Source organism: Oratosquilla oratoria, chromosome 9 (assembly GCF_046742065.1).
Source record: "Oratosquilla oratoria isolate Oo_2021 chromosome 9, ASM4674206v1, whole genome shotgun sequence".
Taxonomy (NCBI): Eukaryota; Metazoa; Arthropoda; class Malacostraca; order Stomatopoda; family Squillidae; genus Oratosquilla; species Oratosquilla oratoria.
In genome coordinates this window covers 48,528,782-48,547,560 of record NC_134785.1, presented here as the reverse complement: position 1 = coordinate 48,547,560, position 18,779 = coordinate 48,528,782, and the positions used below count along the sequence as shown (strand labels likewise).

At 39.5% G+C, this 18,779-nt stretch overlaps 1 protein-coding gene across 5 annotated transcripts in view; it reads right to left on the bottom strand.

Annotated features, from left to right (window-relative positions):
* Positions 1–18,779, bottom strand: part of LOC143028382 (uncharacterized) — a 45,400-nt gene that overhangs the window by 10,841 nt on the left and 15,780 nt on the right. For 4 of the 5 annotated variants that reach the window (XM_076190369.1, XM_076190366.1, XM_076190367.1 and 1 more), the window contains exons 5-9: positions 18,375–18,548; positions 16,889–17,015; positions 12,859–13,044; positions 1,683–1,858; positions 655–819 (exon numbers count right to left, since the gene is read on the bottom strand). In XM_076190369.1, the coding sequence (XP_076046484.1) occupies positions 655–819; positions 1,683–1,858; positions 12,859–13,044; positions 16,889–17,015; positions 18,375–18,548 (828 nt within the window). The remainder of the gene's footprint in view (positions 1–654; positions 820–1,682; positions 1,859–12,858; positions 13,045–16,888; positions 17,016–18,374; positions 18,549–18,779) is intronic. The other variant, XM_076190370.1, reaches the window with a different exon arrangement.

Sequence of the window (18,779 nt, the reverse complement as noted above, 5' to 3'; positions counted from 1 at the left end):
TTGTAGGGGTTACAAGGTTGGGGAGAGTGAGAAATGAGGAGGTGAAGAGGTAAGCAGGGGTTGAAAGGGAGCTGGCAAATAGGGCTGATGAAAGATTATTGGGATGGTTTTTACACGTGGAAAGAATGAGTGAAGAAAGATTAGCAAAAGAGTTGTGGAAAGCAAAAATGGATGGGATGAACTTGAGGGGATGACCAAGGATGAAATGGATGGATGGGGTGAAAGGGACGTTGAGCAAGGAAGAAAAAATCCAGGGGAGAGTGGAGGATGGTTGTGTATCGATATTTTGACGTAGTCAAAGGGATTTCTCCCTGGCTTCTCTATCTTCTACATAAGGGGACAGGAAAGGGGGGAAGGGGAGGGGGCACTGTTTAAGTGAAATGGCCCTGTTGTGGATGTGCTGTGTCTAGCTGCATTGCTTCTGACCCAGGCAGTGGGCAGGAGACAGGGTTGATCCTTCATCCACAAGGAGCTAAGATGGGTGGGAATGGGTGTGTGCCCTGACTAGGCTACCTCCTTTATAAGGGAGAGGAAGACCTTGGTATATAGACTAAAGAGAGAGGTAGATAGAGAGGAAAAAACACATTAATATAATTAATTTTCATATGAATATTTATCGCTGAACTACAACAATCACTACAAAAATTAACTTACGCATGAATTTCTGCCCTTTGTTCCTTTGTGAATTCTGGAGAAAATGCTAGATCAGTTACATTTGGATTCTTTATAAAATTCTTAACTATTTGATCCATTTGTCGATTGAAGGATGCTGGCGACTTCTCAGCACCTAAGCCCTCCCGTCCAAGCACGTGTGCTGGTCTGAAATAGTCGTTAATATTTTGCTTGGCTTAAGAGTTCCTTCACATGATATATAATATGCATAAATATGTATAACAACTGGAAAAAGATTAAATATCCTTAGGTTTATGTAACACCCATATGCTCCAGTACATACATGCATATACCAAAGGCTTTCCCCCCCTTACGAGGGAGGTAGCCATAAAACAAGGGCATAAATCCACTTCCACCCATTCCATCCCCACATACTCCACTCCCATTCACCCCCCCCCCTCTCATCTTGGCTCCTTCTGGATGATGGGTCATCCCTGCATCTTGCCCACTGCCCTGGCCAGAAGCAGTGTAGCAAGACAGCACATCCCATCCACAGCAAGGCTGCTTCACTTAATCAGTGACCCCCCTCTCTGTCCCCTCATGCAGAAAAAGAGAAGATGGGGAGAAATCTCTTTGGGTTGCATCAAATTATTATTTATACATACTCCCTGGTGAATGGGAGTGGAGTATGTGGGGATGAAATGGGTGCGAGTGGATTTGTGCCTTTGACTTTGGCTACCTCCCTTGGAAGGGGGAAAAAGCCCTTGGTATATGTATGTATAAATATTACGACTAAAAATTATTAAATTTAGCAATTCTAGATTTGGCATACAAAAATTGTAACTAATAATGTTCCAAGATTGTGAGAGACAATGTTAGATATCATAAATGACCAATGTGAACCTTTACTCAACCCAACTTCGCTCATATATTCTTCTACAGGAAGGTAAATCATGATGTGAACAGGATTGCACCACTCATATCAATTACATCAGTATTTGATGTAAGAAGCATGTTATTCTTTACAACCAAGTTGTACTCTCAACAAACAAACAAACACAATAACATACTTTATGGGCTCAGATATGCCTTTGCCGTCCTTGCCTAACCCTCCACCTGTCCATCCCATCATCTTCATCATTTTGTTGCCTATATTGTTGTCACCCAACTTGGTTTGATCTGTTGTTGTATTTTTCCATAAGTCTTCTACTGTTATTTCTGACTTCGCTGCATGAATCTTCAACACCTGAAAACAAAAGTGTAAAGTGTTTATAAAAGTAGAATACATTTGAGTATTACGAAATCTCACAATGTAGTATTATCACTCTCGGGATATGGAATAATAATAATTTGTGTGTCAAGTTTCACTAAGTTGGAAACCTGCAGCCCCATGGGAGCTGTCAACAGTCCATAGGCACTCCCACAGATCTCTCTGGGAAGAAACTTTGGACTCTTGTCTGTGTTGTATTGGTGTGGCAATTTCTATGTCACCGGCTGAAGGCAGTAGGAGGGGAGCTGTCACTGGTTGTCAGCTCTATATATGTGAGTAGGTGTAAGAAATGCAGTGGAAGTTGAATGACAGATCTTGGGCCCAGTTCGCAGACCAAGCGTCACACCCTCAGGGCACCTTCTGATGGAGGTGAGGACTTGGATGGGTTTCTAAAAATGGCCAGCTGTGCTGTCCATCTTACAAAATCACCAAAAGTAGGTACCCATCACTTTTATAATTTTTCCCACGTGCGTATATGAATACATGTGTATGTACTTTACATATACATATATATATTCACTATAAACCCACTATCGGAGAAATAATAACAGAAAATACAGGGAAACAGTTTCCCTGTATTTTCCGTTATCATTTCTCCGATAGTGGGTTTATAGTGAACTTTTACAAATGTGTTATAACATACCAATTTCCATATCTATATATATATATTATAAAACAATTTGCTAGTAACAGTGATGCTATTCAAACAATTAGGCTATGCTATCAATACCAAGTTAGAAAATATCTGTTGGTTTATATATATATATATATATATATATATATATATATATATATATATATATATATACTGTATATACATATATATATATATATATATATACGAGGAATTCGCTAGTGGACAGCAACATTAATCAGATAATTTTATGACCATCGCGCAAGGATTCGAACCTGCGCTGTACATGATGACAAGAGGCCCCCATGACTGCCGCCTTACACCGCTCGACCATTGATACTTATCAGTGGTCGAGCGGTGTAAGGCGGCAGTCATGGGGGCCTCTTGTCGTCATGTACAGCGCAGGTTCGAATCCTTGCGCGATGGTCATAAAATTATCTTATATATATATATACACACACACACAAATGTATACAGGACCTCTTCATAATTTGCCAACAACATCCTCACCTATCTAGAGGTGCAGTACTAAGGGGGCTGGCACTTATCTTTGGATTGGGTCCAGGACCTCTTCTTTGCATTTCCTCCACCTTTTCAAAAAAGAGTTAACAATTCGTAACTATTCCCCTCCTCAAACTACTATAAATAAGTGATAAATCAACAGCCCCAAACTGGAACAACACAGACAACTGTTCTAAATTTCTCCTAAGAGATCTACAAGGGGGGATCCAAGGACCATTACCACGCACTGTTGAGCAGTATGTTTTCACTCCCTGGAACTCAAGGCAACATCACTCACTTTCTCTCTTTCACACACAAAGACAGGAAGTAAATGATTATTTGAGGAGAAAGGAACACTACATGTTACATCTAATCAAGACCAAGTTAGAAAAATATGTGAATATCAGTTTAGGTAATGGGGTGTATATCATATGGAAACAGATATGATAGGGAACAGGTGTGATGATGGTAGTGCAGAACTAAAAATGGTCAAAAGGGTATTGAGAGAACCAACAAGGATGAGAGGTGGGGAAACACCAGCCAGTTTGGATTTACTAATGACTCAAGAGCCAGATATTGTTGATTCCTTAATCTACCAATACCCTATGGGGAAGAGCGACCATGTGATACTGGTGTTCCATTTGACTGTTGGGAATTCAAAACTATGAGTCACAGAGGCAGGGAAGACAATCTTTGACGGGCAAAATTTATGGAAGAAAACTTACTGGAGGAAACAGGCTGAAGAAAATTGAGTCTATGCAAAAAAAAAGTACCAAAACTGAAGGGAAAAGGAATTTGAAAAGATTGGTTTAAACATATATGTTTCTGTAAAAATTGAAAGAAACAGAGCATACAAAATATTAAGATAGAGGAACCATTAGCTTAAGGAAAAAAGTATAATATATCCTGGAATGAGTACACAAAAATATGGAATGAGTACACAAAAATAAGAAGAAAGAAAAGTTTTGAGAAAATTGTAAATTTAAACACAAACCAAAAGAGTTCTACTGAATTATCAATGGTAAATTAAGGCACACGGGGAGGAATAACAAAACTGAAAGTGGGTGGAAAGGTGTATGAGGATGCCAAAGCACAAAAAGTACTGAACAGTAATTTCTAGTCAAAATTGATCAAGATGGGATAATCTGAGGGAAATAAGAGACTTTCTTGAGGCAAGGTCAAGGTACAAAAGGTGCAAAAACTACTGAAGGCAGTAGATATGAAAAAAGTCACAGGTCTTGATGTGATTTCAAGTTACATTCTCAAACAATGCTGGGAACAATTACTAAAAAGATATGCAAAGTTTTTGTGTTCACTAACAGAAGGGAAAATGCTAAGCCACTGAAAACGGGCTAATAATATGCCACTTTATCTAAGTGGTGACAAAGATATTTTCCTAAATTATAAACCAAGTCTCTGACCAATGTTCTAGCTAAAACGTACAAAAATATTATGAAAGACAGATGACCAAAGGATTTAGATTAGAAAAATATCCTGGTGGAAAAATAATTTGGCTTCAGGACGGGAAAATTATGGGTTTCCAGTGAAAGATGTGCTGCAAGAAAGGGATGGAGTGTTTGGTTTACTTGAACCTAGAGAAAGCACTTTTGATAAGGTACCTACACACATATATAAATCCCTGTACTGGGGTACTGATGACATGAATACATTCAGTCAGTACTTTAGGGACTGTTTTGGAGCACCCTTACTACAGACAAGAGCCACACACCATTCATCTATGTTGGAGCAAAATCTCCATCCATGCTGCCCCCATCAACAGCTTCTTTATCACTTCTAAGATTCCACCTTTTCCTTTTCTGAGATGATAATGATGATGGTGGTATTGGTTTGTGCATGTGTGGGAGGTTGAGAGAATATTGCTACTGTGTTCCCATACATGTTGTAGAAAGTGTCTGAGAGAGAGGAGAATAAATGTATGCAGATCTCCGTATTTTTCTCTTGCAAAGAGTCATGGTGCAAGGAGGTCTGAATGGGGAACTCTAACCACAATTCAAGAAATTGGGTCATTGTATGCAATTGGATGTAATACAGATGAGAGCAAATGGGAAAAAGATTGGTGCTCATCTGTGAAGTTACCGTCTTTGGTTTACTGAAACTTCTATCTTTATTAACAACCCTGCACCAACAGTGTGCTTAATTCTATATTTCATGTATTAGTCTAGTTGGTTGAGGGCGTTTCTAGTTTTGTTTTATATAAATATAAATATATATATATCTATTATATATATATATTTTTAAGGGTTGACTGAGGTATTAGTATTCCCCCACCCAAGATTTGTATTGTGACAGTTGCTTGAGGGCAGAGCCCTTACATGCGTAAGTGCCATCCCGGATCAAAGTTTTCCGTGACACCCCACCTCATCATCACTTTCCACCTCCACCACCCCTTACTGCCTATGACCTTAATTTGTGCAACGTGGTTGTAGGCTACTGGTATATATATATATATATATATATATATAAATTACTGTGTGTGCCTTATGATTAAGTGAAAATTAAAGAGTAAAAATGATTTTATATTTTGTTGATTCTAACGTAAAAATCGTCGATTACGGTAAAATATTCAGGAATTCTTTGACCTCTTTTTTGTTATCATTATTTTGTCAGCCTTATGGGTGAAAAGTCCAGGCTACAATTGCAACCCCAACGAAATGCCACCCCCAGGTATAGCCCCCCTCAATGTGAGCTACCTGCTTAAGGGGCCACATTACAGAAGGTGGTTGTAGTGGAGAGCATTCTGAAAGTATATGCGGTACTGCATGGGGAGCTTTGAACTGGCAAGTACGAGTCACTTCCATCTATGAGGTCACAATAGGTAAGATGAGAATGTCCTGTGAAGCATAACACTATCTTTTCAAACATCCACTCCATTACAGCGATATGAGGACAACCAGAGGACTGGTAATGGAGTGCATGTACAGACATTCTTCATATTTTGCCGATATCCTTCTCAAATTCCTGTCTGAATGTGCTACATGGAGAACATGTATGTATACATATAATATATATATATATAGTGCACATAGTGTTGATGAAACCATAACAAATGTTTATACAACTTATTCAGTCTAGCCATGCATGAATAATTATCATAGAGTAATATGCCCATAAGATTGGTGTACTATTCTCAAGTCGTCCAGATAAGTAAACCTAAAAACTTATTTCTTATGGGAAAAATTTCAAATATGTGATTTTGAGATATGCAACATCTTCAGGAACGTAACCCTTGCATAATTCAAAAGTCAAGATAGAACAAGGATTTCATGGTGTAATAGGATAATGAATATTTATGTTTTAGGTTATAACATTAAGAATAGGCTTAAGTAGTATACATTTTTAGGCATGTCTCCATCAAAACCTTGGTAAAAATTTAAAACATATCATGTTTGTTTCAGTTGAATGTTTGATCAATATTCCCAAATAAAATCCAACATATGAATATGGAGATGAAGCAGCAATGAAACTTTAAAGCCAGTATGGAGCTTTATTCAGATCAAAATATTTCAATCTCTTGGGCCTTCTCCAGAAGATAACAGTTGATGAAATCCACAACATCAACATCTTTCATCTCTTGGGACAGCCTCTCTCCTTATGACCTGATGTCCTTGCTAATCTTTGTCTGATTCCCTTCTTCCCACACTTGCCTACTGCCACCTGTGAGGATGGCTGCACTCAGGACATAAAAAACCCAACTAGGGAGTTGATGGTATCTTCTGTGGTAATGTATGCCACCTCCCATTTTTTTTTTCCAAGTCTGCAGTGTACAATATTGGTTTCTTCCCACTTTGACAAATGGGCTTCCTTCTCAAAGTGGACCTGTGGTGTTTTACCCCTTTTGTGTTCCTCAAGTCTTTTCTAAGCCATATTCTGCCTCGCTGATATATGGCTTCTTGCAGGCTGCAAATGAATTCCATAGATTATGCTGTCATTTTCTCATGACCTCACCAATTTTCTCTCAATGTTGTTACTATGTTTACCCTGGTGTTTCTTAAGAAATTACTATTTCTGCATATTCTAAAATCAGAACTGATGTTCAGACTTTGTTGTTTATGGTATTTTTATCCATATGATTAGTCTTCTTTCCATGATATTGATACTTTCATCTTTTTGTGTGAAAAGGAATTCCCTCAGATATACTTAATCAGTGAATATTCCTGATTTAATTTTGAGGTTGTGAGTAAAATGGAAATAAAGTATTCCCTCATTATTGACGGGTTTATTATCAACGGTTGCGATTATCAACAGAAATTTCCCATGGATTAGCTATTTAGTATTTCTTAGGTAGGCAAAGTCCAGTTAACTCTACTGTACCATATATTTGTAATGCACTTGCCTGAACTTGCCTATTATGCATTTTTGCCACTACAGTAAATATAATGTAATGTGAGCCCTTTGGCATGGCCCAGGGAAACCCCCATTGTTGACACATCTAGCGATGACCTGAGTGTGGCGATTGTCTCACTGTTATTCTGTGCGTTATCTATTTACTTGTATGGAATATATATACACTTACACAACACAACTGTATAGTGTTAAGAATGACTTTGGTTTTGACAGAAAGACAGTGACATTAAAATTTCCATTTTGTTTAGCAACATTCCTAATGCAACATTGCCAAGCAAAATGGAAACTTTAGTCATTGTCTTTCCCTCAAATCCCAAGCCATTCCTAATGCCATAAATAGATAACATACAGAATAACAGTGAGGAGGAGAGAGATGTGTTTGAGATGAAATGTCTGAAAAGTATTGTGGGGGTTACTAGGTTGGATAGGGTGAGAAACGAGGAGGTGAGGAGGAGTGTGGCAGTGGAAAAGGAGTTGGGCGATAAGGTTGATGAAAGAATATTGGGATGGTTTGGACACACGGACAGAATGAGTGAAAAAGATTAATAAAAGAGATGTGGAAGACAGAGGTGGATGGAGTGAACATGTGGGGGCAACCAAGAATGAGAGGGATGGACAGGGTGAAAGGGGTATTGGGAAAGAGGGGGGATATCTACTGAGGAAGAAAGGGAGAACAAAGAAGATAGGGGTGAGTGGAGAATGGTTGTGTATGGATAGTGCTGTGATGCATGGAGGGGAGTGGGTTGGGGATGGGCTTGCTATGGATGTGCTATGTTTTGCTGCATTGCTTCTGACCCAGGGCAGTGGGCAAGATGCAGGGGTATGGGAGTGGAATATGTGGGGATGAAATAGGTGCGAGTGGATTTAAACCATTTGACTTTGGCTACCTCCCTTGTAAGGGGAAAAAAGTCCTTGGTATATGTATGTATATATATGTGTGTGTGTGTGTACATATATATATATATATATATATATATGCATGTGTGTGTGTATTTATCTAGTTGTATTATATGACAAGGGAGCTATGCTCATAGTGACCTGTTTTTGTATCTCTCAGCATTTAGTTTGTTCTTAAATTCTTGTATGATTTTTGCTAATACTATGTTTTCATCCAATTTCTTCCAGACATCTATCACTCTGTGTGGAAAAAATATTTTCAGATCTCTTCTATGACTATCCTTTTCGAGCTTCTTTTTGTGTCCTCTTGTTTTTCTTCTGTCCTACTTTAATAAATCTTCTCTATCAAGGACTTCCATACCTTTCATGATTCTGTAAATGGCCAATAGATCTCCTCTTTCTCTTCTTTGTTCCAGGGTTGTTAGTTCCAGTTTGGACAATCTTTGTTCATATGTCCATTTTGAAAGTGTTGGTGCCATCTTTGTCATTGCTTTTTGTATTCTAATTTCTTTATATTATTTTTTGTGTTGGGTGTCCATAGTGTCACAGTGTACTCCAATCTTGGTCTTATCAGCATGACTAATATTTTCTTTACCATTTCCTCATCCATGTAGTTAAAAGCCACCTTTATTGTTCTTGGTAAATTGTAGGTTTCTCCAACTATTTAGCTGATATGCTTGTCTGGTGACATGTCTTTGCTAATAATTACTCCTACATCCTTTTCTGAGCTATCTTTTTTTACTTCTTTTGTACCAGCCTTATATTGACCTGATATTCTATTCTTACTTTTTCCAAACTCCATTATACTGCATTTCTTGATGTTGAAGTTCACTTCCCACTTTTGGCTCCATTTCCAGACTTTGTCCAGATCTCTCTGAAGTGATTCACAGTCTTTCTCTGTACTTTCTTTAGTAGTTTTGCGTCATCTGCAAAGAAGTTCATATAACATTCAACACCTTCATCCATGTCATTTATATATATGGCAAACATTATCGGAGCTAGTACAGAACCTTGTGGGACTCCACTTATCATTTCTTCCCAGGTCGAGTTTTTGTCTCTAACTACCACCCTCATTTTTCTCCCGTTCAAGAAATCTTCCATCCATTTCATTAACTTTCCTTGTACACCTCCTGTTGTTTCAAGTTTTCTTATTAGTTTTTTGTGTGGTACTTTATCAAATGCCTTTTGTAAATCTAGAAAAGCACAATCAGCCCATCTGTCCCTTTCTTGTATTATGTCTATTAGCCTTGAATAAAAACAAATCAAGTTGGTGGCACAAGATCTTCCTTGTCTAAAGCCAAATTGTTTTGGATTCAGTATCTTATTTTCTTCCAGATGTTTAATCCATCTACTTTTGATAACTTTTTCACATATTTTAGCTATTGTGCTTGTAAGGGAGACTGGTCTATAGTTTGTTGGGTCTTCCTTATCTCCCCCTTTATATATTGGTATGATATTTGCATTTTTCCAATCTTGTGGTACCTTTCCTTCCTTGAGTGAGCAATCTATTATTTTATATATCTTGTCCACTAGCTCATCTATATATTCTTTCAATAGCCAGTTTGCAATTCCATCCGAACCGTGTGATTTTCTGACATCAAGGTTTATCATTTGGTCTGTTATTTCTTTTTGTGTTACATTTATTTCTTTCATTGGGGGATCTTTCTACCTTTTCTTCGTCCCAATTATGTGCATTTTTTATTGTGAATACAGACCTAAAATGTTTGTTCATAACCTCCACAATTTCTACATCTTCTATATATTCCTCATTTCCTTGACACAGTTTCATTATTTCTTGTTTGTGTGTTTACCTAGTTGTATTATACAGGAAGGGGAGCTGTGCTTGTAGTGACCCATCTTTGTATCTTGCAACATCTAGTTTGTTCTTAAATTCTTGTATGGTCTTTGCACACACTATTGTTTCATCCAATTTGTTCCAGACATCCACCACTTGTGTGTGGAAAACTTTTTTTTTCAGATCTCTTCTATAACTATTTGTCTCCTTGTTTTTCTTTTATCCCACTTTAATAAGTCTTCTCTGTCAAGGACTTCCATGCCTTTCATGATTCTGTAAATGGTCAACAGATTGCCTCTTTCTCTTTGTTCCAGGGTTGGTAGTTCCAGTTTAGACAATCTCTGTTCATATGTCAATTTTGAAAGTGTTGGGGCCATCTTTGTTGTTGCTCTTTGAATTTTTTCTATTCTCCTTATAAATATGTGTGTGTGTGTGTGTGTACACACACACACACATAATAGAGGAAGTGATCAAATGTGTTTGAGATGAAGTGCCTGAGAAGTATGATAGGGGTTACTAGGCTGAACAGAGAGAGAAACAAGATAAGGAGGAGAGCAGGTGGTGGAAAGGGAGTTGGGAGATAGGGCTCATGAAAGAGTATTGGGATGGTTTGGATACATGGAAAGAATGAGTGAAGAAAGGTTAGTAAAAGAGGTGTCAAAGACAGAGGTGGAGTGAACATGAGGGGGCAATCAAGGAAAAGATCAATGGATGGGATAAAAAGGGCAGTGGGAAAGAGGTGAAAGTCTGTTGAGGAAGGAAGGGAGAAGACATACGATAGAGGTGAGTGGAGAATGGTTGTGTATGGATGATGCTGTGATGCATAGAAGGGAAAGGGTGGGGGATGGGAGTTGAGAGAGTACGGTATATGTGAATGATATTTTGATGCAGCCCAAAGGGATTTTCCCCCGTACTCTCTTTTTGAGCATGAGGGGATGGAGGGGGTGGGGGTCGCTGATTAAATAAAGCGGCCTTGCTGTGGATGTGCTGTGTCTTGCTACGCTGCTTCTGACCCAGGGCAGTGGGCAAGATGCAGGGATGATCCGTCATACAGGAGGTGCCAAGAAAAGAAGGAGAGTGGGGTGGTGAATTGGAGTGGAGTATGTGGTGCTGAAATGGGTGGGAGTGGATTGCCTTTGACTTTGGCTACCTTCCTTTCATGGGGGATAATGCCCTTGGTATATGTGTGTGTGTATATGTATGTGTGTGTGTATATATATATATATATATATATATATATATATATATATATATATACATATGATTCACCATTGTCTTGAATCACATGTTGGACTCATGATCGATAGCTATTTCCCTCCCAGAAGAGAGCTCAGAGCTCATATATGACTGATCTATGGGTAATGCTGTGTGTTTATATATACACATATATGTACATATATATAAAAATATGTGTGTAAATATATATATATATATACGTATATATACTGAGGAATATGGGGATGTCTGTTAGGGAAGGAAGGGAGAAGGCAAAAGATAGGGATGAGTGGAGAATGAGTATGGATGATACCTTACATGCACACACAAGAGTTGGAGTAATGACTTGCAGCAGAGCGATACTAAAATTATTTCAGCCCTGTGTGTGTAAATCAGGATTCTAGCAGTATGCTGAAAAGGGTACTGTATGGGAAAGTCCACATTGGCAGCTGGGAGGATTGTTTCCTGTCTTGAAGGTGAGAATGTCATGTGAGGTGAAAAAGTCCAATTGCTAGGCATACTAGTGCCATTCCAAAATGTCAGGTACACTGAAGGGAAGCCATGGCTGTATTTGGGGCTTCGTCTTTTTTAGGTGGCTTGTTGGGCGTTGCTCCCAGCATTTCTGCCATATGTTTATCACTATGGATCGGGACTAAAGGACTGCAACTGGCAGATACATGTCACTGGTCCCACTGGAGGAAGATAATGGCCACTGAGCGAGGGAGGCAGTGATAATAGGTGCTCTACGAGGGGTATGAAGAAATAAAAGGTCAGAGGAAGCAATGAAAAGAATGTATGAAATAACAGTTGTGATGACTGTATGTATGAAAGCTTGGTCTGGGTTGTGAATGTAAGAAGCTGAGTAGAGGTAGAGGAAACAAGATGCTTAAAGGTGTTAAGTTAGGAAATGAAGAACCCAGAATCATCACAAAATAGGCCTGGCCACAGAAACAAACTGTCCCAGATGCAACCACCATGTAGAAAACCTTGAACACCTCATCTCACACTGCCCTACCTTAGCTATCCCCAGACACCAGCACAAAGCTGTGGGTTTTCTGCAAGAGAGACCAGGGGTAACAGACTGGACGAGTGATTAGGAAATGAATGGATTGGAAGTACAAATAGGACTGGGGAAAGAGTTGGACAGGTGGTCTGGTTATGTTACGAGAATGGATAATAGTTGATATTCGTATAGGATTCACGAATCAGTGATGCTGAGAATGAGAGTCAGAGGGGGGAACAAGGAAAAGATGGATGGATGAGGTAAATGAAGCTATAGAAGAAGTCTGTATGTCAAACAAGAAAAAATGTATATGTATGGCAGAGTTGGAGAAGAATGTGCATACTAAGGCAATGACCTGTTCCATGCAAGGGATTCACTACGGATAAACTAGCAATACTGTCAGGAGAGGGAACAAGGTATGACAGCTACGTGATTTAAGTAGGAAGAAATGGAAGTGACAAACATGAAAGGAGTGAAAGAGGTGAAGAATCCTCCCCATTCTCTGCAGGTAATGCAGTGTAATGTGGCAACAATCATCATCACAAAAGGCAGAAGTTGATTATTACATCCCATCCAATTCGATCTGTTCTGCACTGTGGTGGCCGTATTCGGACTGTCCATTCCTCGTCTGCAACGTATCTTTGTCTACTGAAGTTACTTTGTAGGTGAAATGTTGACCACAGTATTTGATGCCATGGTTTGACCACTTCTGTGTTCAACTTTTTTTCAGTAATCCTCACATTTCGGAGTGCCTGTCAGTATGTAAGAAAGGAATACAATATTGTTTTTACTCATTTGCAAATAGTTTCACATCTGGCAATCAAATGCATCACAATGTACATCAACACATCAATTAACCAAGACACAATGAATGAGACTTCAGTTGTTGTTTTTTATAAACAGCAAGTGTAGTTTGAATTGCAATACTGCTGTGAAATATCAGAACAACTTATCTTCTCAACTAAGGCAACTGCTAAACTATAATTTTCCATCAACTAGAAAAACATCAAAACATCATGACCACAAGGTAAAAGCTGTAATAATTCAAACCTAATCCTTCTATGAATAATTCTACATGTCCATTACAAGAGCTAACCAGAAGACCTTTTAGTCCATAATGAGGCCCAACATACAGTGCAAGACCATTGTTTCTAATCTAATTTATATTCCACATTAAAATACATACATATACCAAAGGCTCTTTTCCCCCTTACACGGGAGGTAGCCAAAAGACAAAGGCATAGAAACCACTCCCACCCATTCCATCCCCTACATACTCCACTCCCCTCTACCCTCCCTCTTATCTTGGCACCTCCTGGATGATGGGTCATCCCTGCATCTTGTCCACTGCCCTGGGTCAAAATACACTAAATATTTATACTTTTTTCCCACCTATACCCATGAAGCTAGGTGTCCAGCAAGGCAAAGCAAACTCCTCATGGATTTCACCCCCATCACAGCTGTCCCCTTTGCTATTTTCTGCCAAACCATGTGAAATTTGCACCTCATTTTTCCCTCTGTAATGCATTCAATCCTAATGCATCACACTCAAATAAGAAGTCATTGTTGTGTCACAGCAGCCACCCACATCAAACACAATTAAAATCCATTTAACCACTCCCATTTCAGCACCTCTGGGAAGAAGGGTTATTCCTGTTCCCCATCACACTCAAAGACAAAGCAGCAAGACACAGCTGTATACACAAAATATTGGAGAGAAAAAAAAAAGAAAAAAAGAAAAAAAGAAAAAAAAAATAATAATAATAATATATATATATATATATATAAATAAAATAAATCAATCAATAAAATTTACTTGCCAATATGCAGATGTTACAATTTAAGGAACCAAGGCAATAGATTGATTGACTGGAGTCTATTGCCAGGCCCATTCTATGTTGGTATTATTTCAAGTGATGACCTGAACTTAGATCTTGGAATTATATTCTCTTCTGCTTTTATGTTGAGGGATACTTGGTGTTGTATGATGTTTGTTGGTCTTGAGAGCAGTATCATTTTGTGACCTGTGTGTTGTGTTTCTGTAAAGCACTCTGGGGTGCATGACTTATTTTCCTACTAAACCGATCTCTTTGTTGAATGAAAATGTTAATGAAGACCTTAGGGAATTTGTATGTAAAAATGAGATTTACCTGCACCTACATTTTCATTAACAACATCAATACTGGGTGACCTTATCTTAACTATAATTAACCCTGGGGCAATAATAGGTACTTGCAAGTGCTAGTTCCATGATGTGGGTGGAAGAGAAAATCGTCTTCCTGCTGCCTGCCTCTAAGACCCGTCAACGCACTCAGGTTTACCTAGAGTCTCAGTGACCCTAAGCAATCTCCAGACCAGCTCAAGATCTCTCTCCACCAACCTCAACTGGACTTCCTCCAGTTCTTCACCCAAGAATAGGTGATAACTGGCAACTGCTCCTCTCTTTCTGCTGCTATAAGCCAGTGACACAGTAATAGTCCCAGATGTACACAGCACAGATGTTAGCTCAATTTTTCTTCCCAAAGATCTATGGGATGGCCCAAGGACAGTTTCCATTCTGAAGAGCTGTGGCTTCCCAGTCAGTGAAACTATCTATATATATATATATATATACCAAGGGTTTTTTTCCCTCTTATCATGGAGGTAGCCAAGTCAAAATACATACATCCAATCCACTCCCATCCACCACCCTTTCCTCCCTCTCATCTTAGCTCCTCATAAATGATGGGTCATCCCCGTATCCCACCCATTGCCCTGGGTCAGAAACAATGCAGCAAGACAGCACATCCACAGCAAGGCCACTTCACTTAATCAGCGACACCCCTCTCCATCCCCTCATGCAGAAAAAAAGATGGGGAGAAATCCATTCAGGCAATAACAAAATATCCTTTATACATACCCACTCCCCAACCCCTCTCCATCCCTCACCCCTCCCTTGCATCACAGTATCATCTATACACAGCCATTCTCCACTCACCCCTACCTCTTCCCTTCTCCCTTCCTTGCTCAACAGACATTCCTCTGCTCAACACCCCTTTCACCCCATCCATCCAATTGGTCCTCAGTCATCCCCTAAAGTTCACTCCCTTCAACTCCTTCCACATTTCTTTTACTAGTCTTTCTTTACTCATTCTTTCCATGTTTCAAGCCATCCCAGTACACTCTTTCATAAGCCCTATCTGCCATCTCCTTTACCAACCCAACTCTCCTCCTCACCTTGTTTCTCACTCTATCCAACCTTGTAACCCCAACCATACTTCTCAAACAAATTCAAACTTCTCCTCTCTGCCTCTCTCAAATTCCAAGTCTCTTCCCCATACGGTGCTGTCAGCACAATTATCCCTTTATATAATCTCTTCTTTGCATCTATTCCCAAATGCCTATTTCTCACACTTTTTTAATCCCCTAAGGTATTTACTTGCTTCTTTCAATCTAAAATTTACCTCCACTTCCACTCCCTTTCCTGCCACATGCAACCCCAAATACCTAAAGCTATCCACCTCCTCCAGCCTCTTTCCAGACTTACTTCCAACTCGCTGCCATCGTCTACCCTTGTACATCCCATCACCTTGCTTTTACCCACATTTACCTTCAACTTTCCCTTTCTGCACACCTTCCCAAACTCTGTCACTCTCTTAATCCCCACTCTGAATCTGCCACAAGCACAATATCTTCAGCAAACAACTGACTCACTTCCTGACATTATTTATTTTCTTTAACCATTTCCAATCCCTTGCATTTACCTCCCACACCATCCCATCCATGTACATATTGAACAGCCATGGCATCCCAACACAACCCTGATGCAGTCCCACCTTTAACTCAAACCACTTGCTCTCTCCATTCGTAATTACCCCCATCTGAAACTCGAAGTAATTATCATTGACTAATGCTCCTCCAATATTGGGTGGCACTTTTTATCATTCTGGCTCCTGCCTGGTTACTCTATACATCTCCATTGCACCCTCTCAAAAGTACTATGCACACCCATGCCCTTTTCCCCTTATAAGGTGGTTGGCAAAATCAAAGCACACCCACTCACCTACCCTTCCCATGTCAACACCTGGGAGATGAAGCGTTGCTCCATCCCCACCACACTGTTTGAGTCAAAATGTAGGGCACTGAGGCAGAGCTCTTCCAAAGATCATTTGTTGCACAAAGTTTCACTGACAGGAAACATGAAGTCCTTCAGTAGTCAGGAATGGTCCTTGAGCCCTCTCTTAGAGCTATGAGAAGAAAAACTGGACAGATGTATATGTTGCATGACTATGGCACTGTTTCTATGTTGTTGGTTTAGATACGAGGAGGGGGATTCTTGCCAGTTGTCAGCTTTCCTCATGTGAAAAAATGAGGGGGAAATAGTCAAAGTTGATAAAGAAAGATATTGGGCTCAGCTTGAAGACCAAGTGCCAGGCCCTCAAGGGTGCTGCATCCTTATAGATGGAATAGAGGGTAATGGTTGGTTTTCATGATTGGTAACAGAGAGATGGGTCTCCATGATGACTATATGACAGGACCGCCACATGCATGTATCTACACCATGGGTTCTTCCACAAGCTTTACAACCTCCTTCTCAAAAGATGAAAAAGGACTTACCTTGATGGTCCAGCACTTTTTCCGCAGCTGGGCAAGAGCTTCCCGTGATGCTGCATCCTTGGCAGCCTTCTTGACAGCATCTTTCACAGTTACATTGAAAAAATTACCAACGAACAAAGTGCACCTCCTGCCAATAAAAATGGAGAAGCTTCATTAGTTCTGGTAGTTCTGGATTTGAAATTTGTTAATTGAAAATGTGAATATATATATATATATATATATATATATATATACACACACACACACACATATATATATATATATATACACACACACACACACATATATATATATATATATATATATATATATATATATATATATATATATATATATATATATGTATATATGTATATATATATATATATATATATATATATACACATATACCAAGGACTTTTCCCCCTTACAGGTGTTTGGGATAAATTTGATAATTATCTATCTTCTGTATGGGGCAGAAACGTGGAACATAAGAGAAGAAGAGAGAAGGAGTTTGAATGTGTTTGAGATGAGGTGTCTGAGAAGTATGGTGGGGGTTACTAGGCTAGATAGAGTGAGAAATGAGGAGGTGAGGAGGAGAACAGGGGTGAAAAAGGATTTGGGAGAGAGGGTTGATGAAAGAATATTAGGATGGTTTGGACACATGGAAAGAATGAGTGAAGAAAGACTAGTAAAAGAGGTATGGAAGGCAGATGTGGAGGGAGTGAACATGAGGGGACGTCCTAGGATGAGGTGGATGGATGGGGTGAAGGGGGCTTTGGGGAAGAGGGGAATGTCTGTTGAGGAAGGAAGGGAGAGGACGGAAGACAGAGGTGAGTGGAGAATGGTTGTATATGGATGATGTTGTGACTGCATGGGGAGAAATGGGGGTGGGGTAGTGTGTGTGAGTGAGTTTTGACGCAGCCCGAAGGGATTTCTCCCCGTCCTCTCCTTATATGCAAGGGGGGACGGAGAGGGGGGGTCGCCGATTAAATGAAGCGGCCTTGCTGTGGATGTGCTGTGTCCTGTGACACTGCTTCTGACCCAGGGCGGTGGGCAGGGTGCAGGGATGACCCGTCATCCAGGAGGTGCTCAGATGAGAGGAAGGGTGGGAGGGGTGTGGAGTGTATTTAGGGATGAAATGGGTGGGAGTGTTTTTATGCCTTTCCCTTTTTGGCTACCTCCCTTGGAAGGGGGAAAAAGCCTTGGTATATGTATGTATGTATGTATCTATCTTCTGTCATTTCAGAACCATTTGAATGATTTAATAGCAGTAAAGTGCAATGGATAGCTGATTCTGTGTTCTATTGGTGGGTGTGATAGCTAGAGAGCATGGACAACTGGAAAGCACTGGAATATTGGAAGAGAGTGACCTGCATCATAATGATTCATGCTGAATTAAAAAATTCGGAAATCTTAGCTGCAGCTCAATGCTCCTTGAATACTGTGAAGGCTGTGAGATGTGACTGATATACCCATACAAATTAAAACTCATTTTTATACTTACATACACTCCCCTTCCAATTTAAAGTCATAGCGAATAGGTATTTTGCAAAACCTCGATGACTCCAACATTATTACTCCTGGAGTAGCATCAACATAGTCTCGGGTTGTGATGACAAATTCTGAAACAGGATCGTCATTGTTCCGGAAGTCTTCTGCATACTTCTGCAAATCTACACTGAAACAAAGATGTGGTATTTATATAATACAATTCTATAACATGAAGCTAAGCAAATTCTCTTAAATCAATCAAGATATATACATGTGTGTGTGTATATATATATATATATATATATATATATATATATATATATATATATATATACACACACACACACACACACACAAGATTAGTAGACATAATACAAGAAAGAGATGGATGGGCGGAATGTGCTTTTCTGGACCTGCA